General features: G+C 29.4%; 1 protein-coding gene and 1 pseudogene across 2 annotated transcripts; both read right to left on the bottom strand.

Moving 5' to 3' along the window:
• Positions 1 to 1,594: 1,594 nt before the first annotated feature.
• On the bottom strand, positions 1,595 to 8,233 carry LOC111285168 (outer envelope protein 61-like). Of its 2 annotated transcripts, XM_022874461.2 has the most exons (11): positions 7,826 to 8,233; positions 6,945 to 7,175; positions 6,181 to 6,237; positions 5,936 to 6,064; positions 5,622 to 5,699; positions 5,426 to 5,496; positions 5,089 to 5,138; positions 4,769 to 4,967; positions 3,537 to 4,101; positions 3,208 to 3,351; positions 1,595 to 2,167 (listed from the first exon to the last, which is right to left on the bottom strand). In XM_022874461.2, exons 1-11 carry the CDS (start codon positions 7,919 to 7,921, stop codon positions 2,021 to 2,023), a joined length of 1,767 nt encoding a protein of 588 aa, XP_022730196.1. In that variant the 5' UTR covers positions 7,922 to 8,233; the 3' UTR covers positions 1,595 to 2,020. The 2 variants fall into 2 exon arrangements, with proteins under 2 accessions (XP_022730196.1, XP_022730197.1); XM_022874462.2 differs by lacking the exon at positions 3,208 to 3,351 and having other exon boundaries at positions 1,872 to 2,167.
• Positions 8,234 to 9,900: 1,667 nt separating this feature from the next.
• Positions 9,901 to 11,628, bottom strand: LOC111284268 (zeaxanthin 7,8(7',8')-cleavage dioxygenase, chromoplastic pseudogene; annotated as a pseudogene).
• Between the last annotated feature and the right edge of the window lie 4,522 nt (positions 11,629 to 16,150).

The raw sequence follows: 16,150 nt of genomic DNA, 5'->3' as shown, positions 1-16,150 counted from the left end.
GCGCGATAACAATACTGGAATTATTTTCAAAAAATCTGAAAATATCTTTTTTTTTCATTTTTAATAATTTTCAAAACTTTTCAAAATTTAATTTTTAATTTAAAAAAATAAAAAAATAAAAACAAACTAGCAAATACGTTTTTGTTTATAATTAAAAAAAAAAAACTAAAAACAAAAACATAAAACATAAAATGAAAATGTTACCGAACAATCCAAGTATTGTATGACATTTTTAAATATGAAACCGTGAACAATTGTAATTTTTTTTTACAATTATGGTTGGATATGAAAATTTTAATTGTTATTAGTATTATTATTTTTTAAATTTGATATATTTGAATTAAACTCCCATCAAATAAAATTTTTGACTCCGTCTTTGTTTACTATAAGTAAAACTTACGGATTTTACATGCGAAATTTTTAGATTTTAAAAATGAAATTTGTAACGTAACACATATACATTAAGATATATTTATAAAAATAAAAAATTAATTAAAAAATAAAATATGTCACTCTTTTAATTTTGTTAGTGAAATTAAAAATTTATATCATCAAATATTGATTAGATTTGATATTTATATATTTATATCATGTAAAATATTAAAATTTATATATTTATATCGTGTTTTATATAAAAATTATATATCAAAATTTATATTAATGTAAAAATATAAAATATATTTTTTTATATTTTAATTCATATATAATTATTATTAAAATTTTAAATTATTATATTTTATTTTATTTTCGTATTATATTTATATCGTATCATTATATTATATTTTAAAATTTTAAATCGAAAACAAATAAAAAAAAAAAGAAAAGTGTATTATTCCGAATTTTTATAACAAATTTATTCCTCATTTAAAAAATCTGGCCTGAGATTTCTAAGGAGCGCCCATTTCAAAAATCAAATGTGGAAATCCCGCGTGTTGAAACAGGAGGAAAATGAAAAATGGCTAATGGTGTCCACGCGTGAGCTGACTGCGAAGTCTTGAAGATGAACGGCGTAGATTGGACAATGCGAAATGATTTTGACCGGTCCTGCAACCTAAGAATTAATAAATGTTTTAATTTATTTCCGGTATAGATGACAGCAGGCAGCAGCGGGTAAGTCAGTGACAATAGTGGAATTAGACGTTCATCCATCAAAATATTCAAGGTTAGGCTGGTCTTTAATAACTTTGATTTTGGAATTTACCTAACAACTAAGTTCATTTAAGGTTGGACAGAATCTCTAAGAAGTTCAATTCGATTAATGGAACTTAGGCTTGCTCAAGTACAACCCACCATCCATACCTAACAACACCAAATTTCACAATGCAAAACATTGAAAATCATGATCTTGTACTAATTAATGTATTAATTTCAAGTCTTAAAAATATTAAAATTAATTTAATTTTTGTTAAAATCAATGAATCAATAGTATATTTAAAATAATCATTTTATTTCTCGGAAATTTCATTACAATTAATATTAAAATTAACATTTATTGATATTCCTATAAAATAATAAAATTAAGAAGAAAGTTTATTTATATTAATTTAGATAAAATAGACTCGCAACATAGTGCAAGCTTATTTCTAGTGTAAAATTAATTCAAAAAAATATACTAAATATAAAGAGAGAAAACAATGTATTTACTCGAGCACACCTTGCTTTATAAAGTTGATATAAAAACAAATCATGATCAGTACGTCATATCTCCCCAAAATGCATGCATTATTATATAATTATGCTACAAAAATGGAAGTCAAGTTTGATATCAGGATCGTTGCTTTGAATCTCCTTTGACTAAGTAACCTTGGCACCTAGTCTCCTACAATACAACCTAACATCAAGGCTGAACCCATTGATCGATTACATTCGAAAGAAATCCCGGCCACCCGTTCATCCGTTGAACACAAATTGAGAGAACATGTAGCTCAAAATTCCTCTCTTACCATCTTGCGACCCAAAATGCATGTTAGTTTCCAACATCACCTCAATTAGAAGTTCCAAAATGGAGATTGGTACCATTCTAACTACCGATGAAGCCTAACCGGTGAAGAATCACTGCTAAGATGAGCATGCATATTGCCAGGATCATACCAGGTTTTCCAAGCAACCAGTTCTTTGCCTTCTTTGCACCTTCTGCTCCTCTCTGGATCCTATCTACCCAACGCATCTGGAACAATATAGTGAAGGGGAAAACATTATTTTTTGGAGGCAAAGATGTAAACATTATGGTAAAGAAACATCCACCACAATCAGCGAAATCAGAGATGACTTTAACAGAGGATGACGATGAATGGTCAATAAGTAAGCCATGAACATCTTACACCAGTCTATAAGGTGACCTAACCTCTTCGGATGTGCAAGTTTATTTACCATTATTTTGGGTGAGACGGTACCTCATTTCACAACCTAACATTGGCCAACTTTTATATCTAATTAAATTTAAAGTGGGTACATGAGCCCCAGGGAAGTGGTTACAGGTGTATAATCAGGCAGGTCCATCCTGCCTTGTTTTTTTCACAGGTCAACAACAATGTGCAGGATAGCGGTCATTTCAAAATAGGGTTCTTAAGCATAGGATGCGAACACTGATTAGAGAATTTCAGCAAACCGTCAGCAACAATTCAACAAACAGAAAGATCTCAGACCCATTAAACTTCTGACTGAAGTATTTTCGTCAAAGACCACCCAACAAACTTCAGTGAGAACAAGGTAACATAGAGAAAGCTATCTGCACTAGAGCAACATGCAAACAGACGTGAAATTAAACATTAGCATCCAATTTCGTAGGAGTTGGGACATATAGAAACAACTCAGCATGGAGATGACACCCATCTATGCTTATCTTTCTTTCATTCTACCTTCTAATCTCATAAGATTCATAAAATACTTTTGGAGAAGGAAATTAAAAGAACAACAAAGACAAATAACAAAGAAATTAATGATACCAATCATTTGCCCCTTTCTCCCAATCCATTTACTTACCAACCAAACAAATAATCCAATTATAAGACAATATCACAGTAACGTATATAAGCAAATGCCATGGATCTACAGACTTAAAAGCTAAAGACGAAAACCTCAGAAAAAACCACACTATTAAACTAAGAATTTGAGATAAATATATACGATAAATGGTTTAATAATTATATGCACCAAGTCTTATATAGCAAATTGTAAAAAGCAGGGTAATAAAAATATTAAATATACCATTCTATCCAAGTCCTCAGGTGATAAAGATGACATAGCTTGTTGAGCTTTTTCAGCATCTTCCCGAGAAAGCTTCAATCCAAATTGTTCACTCATGTTTGCCATCATGTCTGGGCTCATGTTTTTCATCATTGATGCAAACACCTGCCCAGTTCATAAGCAACAAGACATTAAAGGACACGAACTTGGGGTAATGCAAGCTCTAATTATGAAAAGACTCATGCGATTGAGAATGACAACATTCTATCAGCTATTGCCTATATCAGTTTAAGCATTAAAAGTAAAAACTAATGCTAGGGGAATAATAATGATAATATCTTCTGTCATACCTGCCGCATAGCTGGATCTTTCATTTGGCTTCTCATCTGTTCTTGTAAATCAGCAGTTGATGTTGGAAAATTTGACTGAGTACTCATTGGATTTGGAAAACGACTAGAACTGGTTTCACCAAAACCATCATTCCCATTGGTGACAGATGCTGTCTCAGATTCTGGATATTTTACCTCAGCATCTGAACCTAGACTGCTACCGTTTACAGCTGTTGATGTGGGAATAGAATCTTTCCCCTTTAAAGATGCTGCCATTTCAAACATTTTTTGAAGCTCTTCTGGAGGCATCTTGGTCATCACATCAGTTGCAGTTTTAAGCATGTCAGGTGTTACATTTGGAGGAACTGATCCAGGTCCAAATCCATTTTTAAAATGACCTGTATATGGGTTTTCCCCCTGAAATGAGGAAGCCAGTTGAACCATTTTCTGTAGCTCATCAGGTGACATATTGCTGATCATATTTGAAGCAGTCTTCAACATGTCCGGTTTCACATCTCCAACTTTACCACCACTCATAGCAGCAAGGGTCTCAGGATCAACGTTAGAAATGAAATTCTGAAATGATCTGCTAATCACAAGGGGTAATGAGAGAATTGAACAATTTTATGACCCTCTAAACAGATTAATAATAGCTGGCCAAAAAAACATATTAACAATGGAGTACAAAAAATTGCTACAGTACATACCTTAGACTTTCAGCATTTAGGAGCTATAAAGGTGGGAAAATAATGGAAAACAATAAAAACATGGAGAAATGATTTGGTTCTGTGGGTGGGTGGGACATGTCACACTTTGTACACTGATGTTTCAATCCTCCAAGTTTTACTTCTGGGAGCAATACCCTTTTAAAGTTCACCATCTCATCTACCCACCATGTATATATTTCATAGTGGATTGTATTCATGTACATAACTATAAGGTGATTACTATAAATTAATGCTACTAAGATTTAGAGCCAACACAATGAGAAATTAAGAGAGCAGAAATTCCATTAGCTTTTGGAGGAAATCTTTATTTTTCTGCAGCTAAAACTGATATATAGCTAATGTCAATGTGCTTTACAGCACCTTATAAAAAATCCTCAAGTTTCTCTATGTTCAGGTCGTTAAGTGATTTTAGAAGTCATTGTTATATATTTGACATAATCCAACCATAGCTGACAGAATATGGCATTACCAGACTAAGCAAATGAAGATCACCTAACAGACAATTTTGTGATAATGAAAACAAACCTGAGTGCTTCTGGATCATCTTTTAGAGCCTGCAGACACTCAGAATTGGTTGTCACATCCCCAACATTTCCCCCCTTCTCACTCTTAAAGAATCCAGTACTTTCTCGTGGTTGTTTCAATGAATATTCAGTAGATGAACTTTGAAGATTAGCAGAAGAGGTGCTAGCAGCTTCATCAGTTATTTCTTCAATTACCACTCCTGTGAAATAAGGAGCAACAGAAGTGTAAACATCAAAGAAATATATAAGAGAGAGAGAGAGAGAGAGTAGCCATAACAACAACAACAACAACAACAACAATATATAGGACAGTAAACTTACCTCGAGGTGCCTGATGACTGCCTTCTCTACCCAATCTTTCCTCAGCATCCCTACATCAATAATTGACATCACTAACCAGCATGGCACATTCAACAAAAAATGACATTTCATCAATTTTATGAATAATGTTTAATAACTAAACCACATAACAGGTGAATGTAAATACCAAGGGCTTTCTTTAAAAGAAAAAAATTAAACAAAACGCACCTATTGCATCCCACCCAATGATAGTCATAATGGGCATTGGTGCATAAACTACTTTATAAATGAATGCAGCTGACTACAACTTATCCCATTATCCCATGTTTCCACATTCTTAAGTCAAATAAATTCATACCTCAAAACATCTGCAATTGTTTCATCATCAAGGGAAACTTCATGTGCCTTGCTCAAGTCAGAGATAGCATCCTAGTAAATTGCAGACAGTTAGTAAGTAAACACAAACAAATGAGTGGATTATTCCAAAATTTGAAAATGTCTATCAAATGCAATCAGCAACCATTTATAAAAAACCATATTCATATAAAACTCACTTCTAGTTGGCCTAGTTCTTTATATGCTTGACCTCTTCGGTAAAGAGCTTTGACGTTCTTTGAATCATATGACAAAACCTGAAAATACAAATACGTAATTTTAGCTAGAGAGAAGATAGAAGATCTCAAGCTATGACATACTAATTGTACAGAGAACTATTAATTTATCTGTTTATTTAATTAGTAGCCTAGTTTAGTAATGTTAAAGAAATTTTGTCATTATCTTGGGATGAGGGATAACTTGAGAATATAATTTATGACAAAACCTATAGTACTGTATCACAACAATAAAGAAGAAAATGCAATCTTCATACCTCAGAGCCTTCTTTTATACAGTCATCGTATTGCCTTGTTTTCAAGTAACAGGACATCAGATTAAGAGAGCATGCCAATAAAAGTGCTCTTCCTTTGGAGGATGGAATTCCTTTCAGGTTTTTCTTTGCCTAAGATTGTGAAAGAGGTAATCAGGATTTTAATTAATATGAAATGAGATAAATTTTAAAAAAAGGCAAGAATTTTTCTTATAATTGTAAAAAAGAAATATAAATTGCTGGCTTACAAGCAAATATTTCTCAGAGGCAGCATCGAACTTCCCTTGATTATGAAGCTCATTACCCTGGAAAATTTAAATAGACATATTTATCCATGTCAGATGCAAGTTAATAAGGGGTAATAGTAAATAAGACAAAAAACTGTGACAGGGTGGACCATAATTAAAGTTATAACACATTGATTCTGTTCTTACTCTCTTATTTGAAAAGAATTCCACAGTTAAAAAAGACTTTTCAAGATTCAATGTGTAAAGTTAACAATAATTATACCTTTGGTTTTTGGAAACAAATTAACAAACACATATTTATATGCATCCAGGAAGGAAAGCCATGCGCTTACATAGCAATTGAGGAAGTCTTATTTTATTCCACAAAAATATGCACAAAATGCATCCCTAGCAATGAATTGGCTCCACATGAGTCATAGTTGAATATTATCCATACACAATTGATCTCTGGTATTTTTTACATACAACTCATATTCATATATTTGACTAACTTGTTTAAGTTATGCAAATGCAGCTTAATGGTTCAAGACAACCCATTAGTCTGATAGTATATCATCACAGGTTTTATAATGTGTTCAATTCTTTAAAACTTTTAAAAGAAAGAGTATTATTACTTTTTGTATCAGCTTCAAGGCTCCTATGGGTATTTTCTTTCTTTAAGAATATGGACTAAAAAATATCTTTTGCAGATGGGCATATATTTTATCTATATGAGAGATTGTATATCAACAGCAATGATGTGATTTTGGACAGCAATAACTCGCCTGATTCTTCAACATCTGAGATGCACTTAATTCATAAGTGATCTGAGCATCAGCACGGGCACGCACAGCAGCTATCTCTTCAGGTGATGCATTAGCCATTTTCTCACCAATCTCCGCCATCTCCTCAGGACGTGTGTGCTTTAACTGTTCTGCAGCATGTCTCAAGTCTTCAGGTCTCATGTTCTTCATGCTTTCTGAGGCCATTCTCATCAAATCAGGATTAGACATCATCTGCAATGCCATTGAATCCACAATAACAGCAGCCATTAACGTTGATTATACCAAAAAAAAAAAAAAAGCAAATAATCAACTACAATCTGATTACTTCTTCAATTTCAAGTGGTGGTACTGGTAACATCCTTACTTCATAACCAATTTAGCTAAAACCCGTTACTCATTACTAAACCTCACAATTATCGGATAAATTAATTTTATTTCAAAAGCAGAAGAAATTCAGATATATTAGCAGACTAAGTATTGGTTCAAAAAAAAGCAGACTAATTACGCACCAGAAAAAAAAAAAGACAACTAATTCCATGAAAAAAGGGTCACTAACATAAAATATTGAGCTAAAAAATCGAAGATCATATAATACTAGAAATATAATTTTATATCAAAAAAATTTTTTTACACAGGTTTTATTCTTCAATTCAACCATATATAGCCAATACGAAAGCAATCCCACATTGTATTTTTATAATTAAAAATAAATCAAAGTTGAAACCCAATATAAATTTCAAAAAACTTAAATACCCAGATTGGAAAAGAAAACAAATTTACTAAATCCTACATGGGTTTCGTAATTCTGATCAAAACAAAATCAATAAAAATTTATAAAAAAGAAAAGAAAAAAAAAAGAACGAAAAGATAGAAAATTGAACCTGTTGTTGGATCCTGGCTAACTCAGCGGGTGACATACGACTCATTTGTTCCTGAGCGATTCTAAACAACTCAGGATCCATCATTCCGTCGAACATTATTCTCAATTTTATTTTTCAAAAACTCTTTAACAGATCGAATTTATAAATTTGCTTAAAAACAAATTATAAGAATCTAAAGAAGAAACAAATCTCAAAAGGGTGGCAATTTCTAGAAAAGTTAACGGGAAAGTTTGGTTTACGCTGGATTTTGTTGTTTTTTTTAAGAAAGAGAGAGAGGAGGGTCGGCCACCAACTAAGAACCGGAGAGGAAAGAAAGAGTCGAATATTCTATGCTTCGATGAAATTACATCAACGCTTCGTCGGCATGTCGGCTTTTTTAAAAGTTTAGAAACCAAACCCAAAGGTGTTATTTGAAAAAGTATACACTGTTTTTTTTTTATTACTATTATTTTGACATTTACTTTTCTTAAAAAAAAAAAAAAAAAAGTTTAAGCGGCATTTGTCGTTCATGCTCTTTTAAATATTAATTAGAAAATTTAGTATAAAATATTACTCCCTAATTAATCATTATAATTTTTTGAGAAAAATCATAATTTGAGTATAAGAAAGAGAGTTGTGATTACTTAAATTTAAATATAAATTTATTAAATGCCATCTTTAAAAAAAATTATATAAATAAAATGAGTTAAATTTGAATTTTAATTAATCATTTTTTTTTCAATCAAATTGAACACTTTCAAGAAAAAAAAAATTTGTAGCCATAATTAACTAAATTTTTAATTTTTAACAAATGAATTGACCAACCAAATAATATTGTCTGTTAGAGCATATCCTTTAATGTCATAAAATTTAATAATTTTCATCATAAAACAATGTATTTAATAATTTGAGATGCTAATTAAAATTAGTTGAGAATTTTTTAAATTCAAGTTGTTACTTTTGTTACTTTTCTTCTCTTTTCATTTTTATATCCACCTTATCTAATAATTTTTTTTTCTCATGAACTTGTTCATCAACATATTCACATTTTGAGAATGCTGATTTTTGGAAAACATTTCTTCTTTTAACAAAAAAAAAAAAAAATCAGATTTTCTATTGAAAATAAGCTTTCTATAGTCAAATGGGCAACAACATGCTTTTTTTTTTTTCTTGACAATATGACCACCTCCTTTTGTTTCTTCCCTTTTAGAAGGCTCATATAATTAGTGTATAATGATAAATAAAATTAAAGGTAACTTAATTATAATCTAGCAATAGTATTCACCCAAACATGATAATTGGAGAAGTATTTCCCTTGACTTAAAAGCAAACATCCATGAATTTGAAGTTTAATTTATTGGGTTTGTATAATCATTTTTAAAAAATAATATATAATAAATTTGATATTTAAATTTCAGTATTTATTACTTTTTCTCTTATCCTTTAATTTTGATTTTTTATGTAAAATAAATTTCAAGATGAAATTTTTAGTAATTAATTTTAAGTTAAATTTTCATTTTAAAATTTAGCAAAATCGTGTTACTAATTAATTTATTTATGCAGCACGATAATCTAATATTTTTCCTTCTCCTTCCTATGCAAAATGTAATAATCTAGAATAATAAATCATGGTACTACTAGTCTACAACCGCCCCACTCACGTACTCTATAAAATTTTAACATTAATTAATTATTTAACCCTTAATTATTAAGTACACTAAAACAATATAATTTGGAAGAACAAACTATCCAAAAAGAAAAAAGGAAAAACAAACCTAAAACAATGAATTTATAAGTCTAGGAGAAAAGATTATGGCTATTTCATAATTTAAAACATAATATGATGATATAACATATAAATGATATGATAAAAATATAAAAGTAACACAATTTAAAATTTTAACAAAAATTATATATGAATTTAATAAAATAAAAAAATATATTTCATATTTTGGTGTCAATATAAATTGTGAATGTAATTTTTATATAAAATATAATCCGAAAAAAGAAATTATCAATATTTTATATTATACAAATATATAAATAACGAAATTTACTTTAAATACAAGTTCATTACTAGGCGTATCATTTTGTAATCATGTGTTGCACTTTAGTTCATTTACAGGGAACATGGAATAATTTGGAATCTGATCCTTAGCCAAAAACAAACCATGAAAGCCATATGGCACCCTCCTTGGTAACTTGACCACTGCAACAATGTCGAGCTCTGGTGATTGGGCGTCCATCACCAAGAATTTTGACTCGTTTGTCTGCTCATTGTGCACATAACTCACTAAATAGCCATCATCTTCATCAGACATGGTATCTTCTGGATTTCTTCGTACAAATAATGGCTCACCTCCGAAGCACCCGAGTCCATAAAATCGTCTCCCAACTTCACCCCCCATTTTCAAGTCAATTTTTACTACACCTGACATTTTCATTCTTGCTTCTGTATTCACTCCTAGATAGGTGAAACGAGTCTCTTTCCCAACGTAGCAAGGATTTATTGATCCAAAATCTAGATTTCTTGGGGAAAGAATATTTCTAGAAACATTTTTAGTCTTCATGTTGATTGTTACCTTCTCCAATTTGATCTCCACATTCTCATCGAAAGCGTTATAGAAAGAAGCTATATTGGGTGCCACAACAACTATCTCGTCATCCCCATTTTCCCAAGCATTCAGGATATGGATTGTGTTAAACCCTTGAATTTCAAACCACTTCATCTCTGAATCATTGAGAGCATTTCTTGGTATGACTCCGATTCTTGGAGTTTTACCCGGTTGGTAATCCACGAGTTTACCTCTTCCCATCATCACCTTCATTGGTGAAACTACTAATTGTGTCTCATGAAAAATTGCAAACCTCTTGGTTATAGCAAAGTCATGGAAGAAACTTGGTTGCTTGATGGAAAAGATTGGTACTTCTTTTTGCTTAATACCATTTTCATCGAAGCGAAAAAAAGTGAGATGAGGAAAAATTAAACTCCACCTGAAAGCAAATGTCTCCTTTGTCTCCGAATCAACTTTAGGATGTGCAGTCATGTTTGCAAGTAACTTCGGCTTCCCATCAAATTCCCAACGCCCCAAAGTCTCAATATCGCCATTTTCTGTCAAATTAATAGCATACGGTAAATCATACTCACACAAAGCAACAAGTTTGTTTGCAAAGAAGGCAAGGCTTGTATTGGCAACTCCACTCCCTTTCATGGGATCTAAATGACCTGTTAATATAGCCATAAGAAACCTCAAAAGGTCGACGATCTTGTAAAGAGATGATGCACTTGGAAATAGGGGGGAACCAGCATCTCGTTCAATCATATATTTGTAAGTCTTAACATAGCGGCTACAATACCTGGCATGGCCATTGGATAATTGCAAAGAGTGAAGCATCCCATCCCCAAAAAACAAATCGAGAAGATGGCCTGGTTGGTTCTGGGCATCATTCGGACCATTTCGGATGTAAACGCCATTAAAAGTGAGTGGAAGTTCACCCATGATTACTTCACAATCGGTTGGCTCTAGCTCCTCCACCGGTGCAAAGTTTCCACCAAAAGCCGGGCATGAATCAACTGAAGAGTGAAAAGGTGGATCAATAACTTTAAAAGCATTATGGAGATGCTTTTGGGACTTTGAAAAAAGAGTGGAGAAAAACGAGGATGTTGATAATGGTAATGTTTTTTTCTTGGTTTTGTTATTTCTTCCTTGTAATATGTTGGTGATTAAGGCTTTTGCTTCGGCTTTTGTTTGGATATGACCAATTGAAGAAATTGCAAGCCCCCTATCTTTGAGATCAAGGAAATAAATTTTGGTTGAAGCCATGTAACTCATTGAGAGAGAGAGAAAGAGAGAGAGAGATTATGATTTAGTGAATTAGCAAGTTGCAGTTGAAGCTATAGATAATACTGGTTTTGTTGATAGCCTATGGTTTCTTTTTCTTTTTATATAGAACAAATTGTATTGTATTGTTATTAATTTATTGTCAAGTTGCTTTTTTTTTTTTTAATTATTTTGGCGGCATTTGTTGCGCATGCTTATTTAAATATTAATTAGAAAATTTAGTTAAAAGAATAAAAAATATTATTTCTCTAATATATTTATACAATATAAGTGAAATAAAACGGATAATTAGCTTAAATGACAAATAAAGTATTTCTCTTTTTATTATTTGGATTCAATTAATATGTTGAAAAATTATGAAAAATTTTTTTTATAAATTTATTAAATTTAATATAAATAAATTTATTTGAATCAATCTAAAAAAGAGATGTATTGGATAAAAATCAATAATCTTTTTTTGCTTAATAAAAAAAATAATTGAAATTAAATTTCATTTTCGTCTAATATTTATATAAACATGCTGTGTTTATTCTCCTAATAATTTGGCTGACATCGGCTAAGATTCCTTCAAAGTGGTGACTGATATTCTGTTATTACAATTAAATGTAGTTGGTGTTTGTGAGTGACGGCACGATTGGGAAATTTTTTTTAATTTCTAGCAAATGAATTCACCAACCACACAAATATTGTCAGGTAGAGCATATCTTTCAATGTTATAAAATTTCTTAATTTTCATGATGATAAACAATGTTCTTAACGATTTGAGCCTTTCAAAGATGCTTACTTAATTAGTTGAAATTTTTTAAAATTCAAGTTGTTTGTTAGAGTATGGGAAATCTTAACAGGATCAATACATAATTAAACAGTATTTATAAACTCTAAGTAAAGATAATCAAGGTAAATGCATGCTGAAATTTTTAAAATTTACATATATATTTAAATGAGTAAAGCATAATATGTCATTTGAATTCAAATTTTACTTCAAATAATTCCCATACTCATTTTTAAAAATGATATTAAATCGATTTAAAATTTAAATATTAATATTTAAAATTTATTTGTTAATCTCAAACTTCAGCCTCTTTTATATATAAAAAAAAAAGCATGATCTGCCATTTTAACCCTCCTCGAGCAATCGTCACATACGCTAAGTTTGATGGTTTTTGTCGATGAGTATAAGCTTAATATGGTGGTTTGAACATTGGTGGGCAGCTTTTGAGTTGAAGTTTTGTATTTAACCAGTGGTGTAGTCACTAGTCAGGAATTTGAGTTAATCAGAATTGGATTGGATCGTTGGTTGGATTGATCGAACAAGTGACTTGATGATGAAATTGATCTGATTTTTGTTATAGGATTGTAATGAACCAAACTGGTTAAAATTAAATAAAAAAAATAAATTTAAAAATCATTATTAATTTAATTTTTTAATTAAATTTAGAAACAGTTTTTTCAATTAATCAAATAATTCGTTTTAAATAATTTTTAATAACTAAAAAATTTAAAATATTTACAAAATTACAAATACAAAGTTACTGACAAACTTATAATTAAATTTACAAACTTTTCATTTAATCCTTAAGTGTTTTATTTATAAAAAAAAAAAAAAATCTTGATTACTTTTTTTATGTATTCAATATAAACGTTTTCTTAAACTTTTAACAATACTCTTTTTTTAATATAATTAATTTGGTTTTTAAATATATATTTTGAAAATTGTTTTTAACATACTTTTTTAACTAATATTGTGGATATTGGTTATAGACAATAATGCCCATTCTTAAAAATAAAAATGTCAATTTTACTCATATTTAGTAAAAAATCCAACTTTTTATCCGAATTAATAATTCAACTATCAAGTTGTCTATATCAGAGGGCCTTCCCATTAAGAATTAGAAAAGCAATATTTACTTGTTACCAATCTGGAAAATTAAAGTAAATTGTCATTCTTTTTCAAATTTATGGAGATTTTAGCAAACTTGTTCATTTAAGCACCTATAAATCTGTACCCTTAGTCCCTCTCATGCTTATGAGCACACACAGACACACCACTAAAGCAAGGTATACACAAGCTGAAGATAGCAACAGAAGAAAATCATGAAGAAATCAATTGGTCTCCCCATGCTTTGCCTTGTTCCTTTGCTTGCTCTACTCTCTCATTCTCAAGGTTTTTTTTTTTTTATTTTTTCTCAGCAATTAGTAAAAGATTATTAAATCGAATAAGTCAATTACATAATGCTTAATCCAAACACAGGAAAAAGCTTTGGATACAACATCTCAAATACACCAAAACAGAGCACCTAACAGTCAGTTATAGCCAAGCATAAAGAAAAACAGAACAATCGTTTCCCATTTTTGCAAGGAATCTATGAAACAGTCAATTATAGCGGCTCTAGATTGTCCTTTGTGTTTGATCTCACTGCACTTCCTTTTTTTGTCTGGATCTTGATATTTGATAATTATTTTGGATTTCAATTGATTTGAAGTAAAATTCAAAATTTATAAAAAAATATTTTTTTTAATATTTATATTTTTTATTTATAAAATTCGAAATTAAAATTTTATTTAAAAAAAATTGAACTCTTTAATCACTCGAATCAACGAGGATGGATGTTCTCATTGCACTTTCAATCACAATGTCCTGCAACTTCTTGAATAGTTTATTTTCTATAAAAATCTATCACCTAATTAAAAAATTCCATTCCTCCCTCATTTATCAACAATCCCAATTCCATCAGAAGTGCACCCCTTCCTTTCTTCCGAACACCTAATAGTATTAAAATTGCCGGCCACACACTTATTCCTCCCATTTCATGCTTCAGCGCAGACGGTTCACTCTTTAATCTCTTCTTTCCTGATTATATTCACCTAATTTTATTCAAATTGATCAAAATAAATCTTGAGTTGCTTTCAGAATTTTGATGTGTCTTTGCACTTATTCGGATACTTCGGTCATATTTTATATATTATTATTTTATTAATTAATAAAAAAAGAAAAAAATTCTCTAAACAAGGGGGGACCAAAAATTTTAAAAAAAATAAATAAATGAAAATAAAATAGAATATAAATACATAAATAAAGTATGTACACCTTAATATTATATTTTATTATTTTTATTACATGTATATCACTAAATCATAAAAAAATATATATGAATCAGTAATCCAAGTAGTAATATCTAAAAAATTTTTAGATGTAAAAATTTTTTTTTGTGTTACGAATATACTAAAATATTTTAAGAATTCTTTTAATAACAAGATTTTAGTTTTTTTTTTCAAATAAAACATAATAATAAAAGATAAAAAAGCTAAAATTGTGATGAATAAAAGAAAATTAGGGAAATTATTTTTAAACATAAAAATTAAGATCATTTCTATCAAGATTAAAAAATAACATATAATTAATTGATACTATTTCTAAATAAATGCTATAAAAATATTAATTTTTTTCTACGCATAATTAAACTTTCAAATCCAAATGTTAGTAAACCTTAAAATTATTTTTTTAATCAATTTTAATTAATTTTAAAATTTTTATTAAAAAAATAAATTTTAATAAGTGATCAATTATTTGAATATAAATTAAAAGTTAAGAAATTATTTGGGTTCAAATTAAAAGTTAAAAATTTATTTAAATACAATAAAAATATAATAATTTATTTAAATAAAATTGTAAAGTTTAAGGAGTTTTTAAATTATTTAAATTATTTTAATATTTATTTTTTTATCCATTAAATGTGAATAGAAGATAGCCATAAGAAACCGCAAAATATCAACGATTTTGTAAAGAGATGATCCACTTGGAACGACGGGGGAACCTGAATTTTGCCCAACGTACACTTATAAGTCTTGACGTAGCGGCTACAGTACCTGGCACGGCCATTGGATTAGTTGCAAAGAGTGAAGCATCCCGTCCGCAAAAAACAAATCGAGAAGATGGCATGGTTGGTGCTGGAGATCATTTGGACCATTTCGGATGTAAATACTGTTAGAAAATTTAAAAAAACGGAAATAATAAGAAAGAAAAAAATATAACTTTAAAGTGTAAAAAATATTATCTTAAAGGTAATTATACTTATTAGATACAATAAAATTTTAAAAAAAATTTTAAATTAAAAGTAGTAAAATTAATCAAATAAAAAGATATATTTATAATAAATAAACAGTCACAAAACAAGTCAATTTAAAAAGTCATTACATTTTGTATGTCCTATTTTTTTATTTAAATAAACTTTATTTAAATAATCATATTTTTTTATTCAGATATGTTTCTTCGGATCGTCATGTTTTTTTATATTTAAACATGTTTATTCAAAATAAAAATAATATTTTAATAATATTTTGAAATAAAAAATTAAAAAATTAAAACTATTTACTAAACAAATCCACGTGTCCCAAGTGCTCAAGTGTTTATCTTTGATTTTTAAAATTATATGACCCACTAAAAAAACTCTTAGCAAGTTCAAATGATTTAGTCCACTTCAACACTTAACTCAATTACTTAAAT

This window comes from Durio zibethinus, chromosome 6 (assembly GCF_047325235.1).
Source record: "Durio zibethinus cultivar Kanyao isolate XHJ-2024 chromosome 6, ASM4732523v1, whole genome shotgun sequence".
In the NCBI taxonomy this organism is placed as follows: domain Eukaryota; kingdom Viridiplantae; phylum Streptophyta; class Magnoliopsida; order Malvales; family Malvaceae; genus Durio; species Durio zibethinus.
This window is presented reverse-complemented; position numbering and strand designations above follow the sequence as displayed.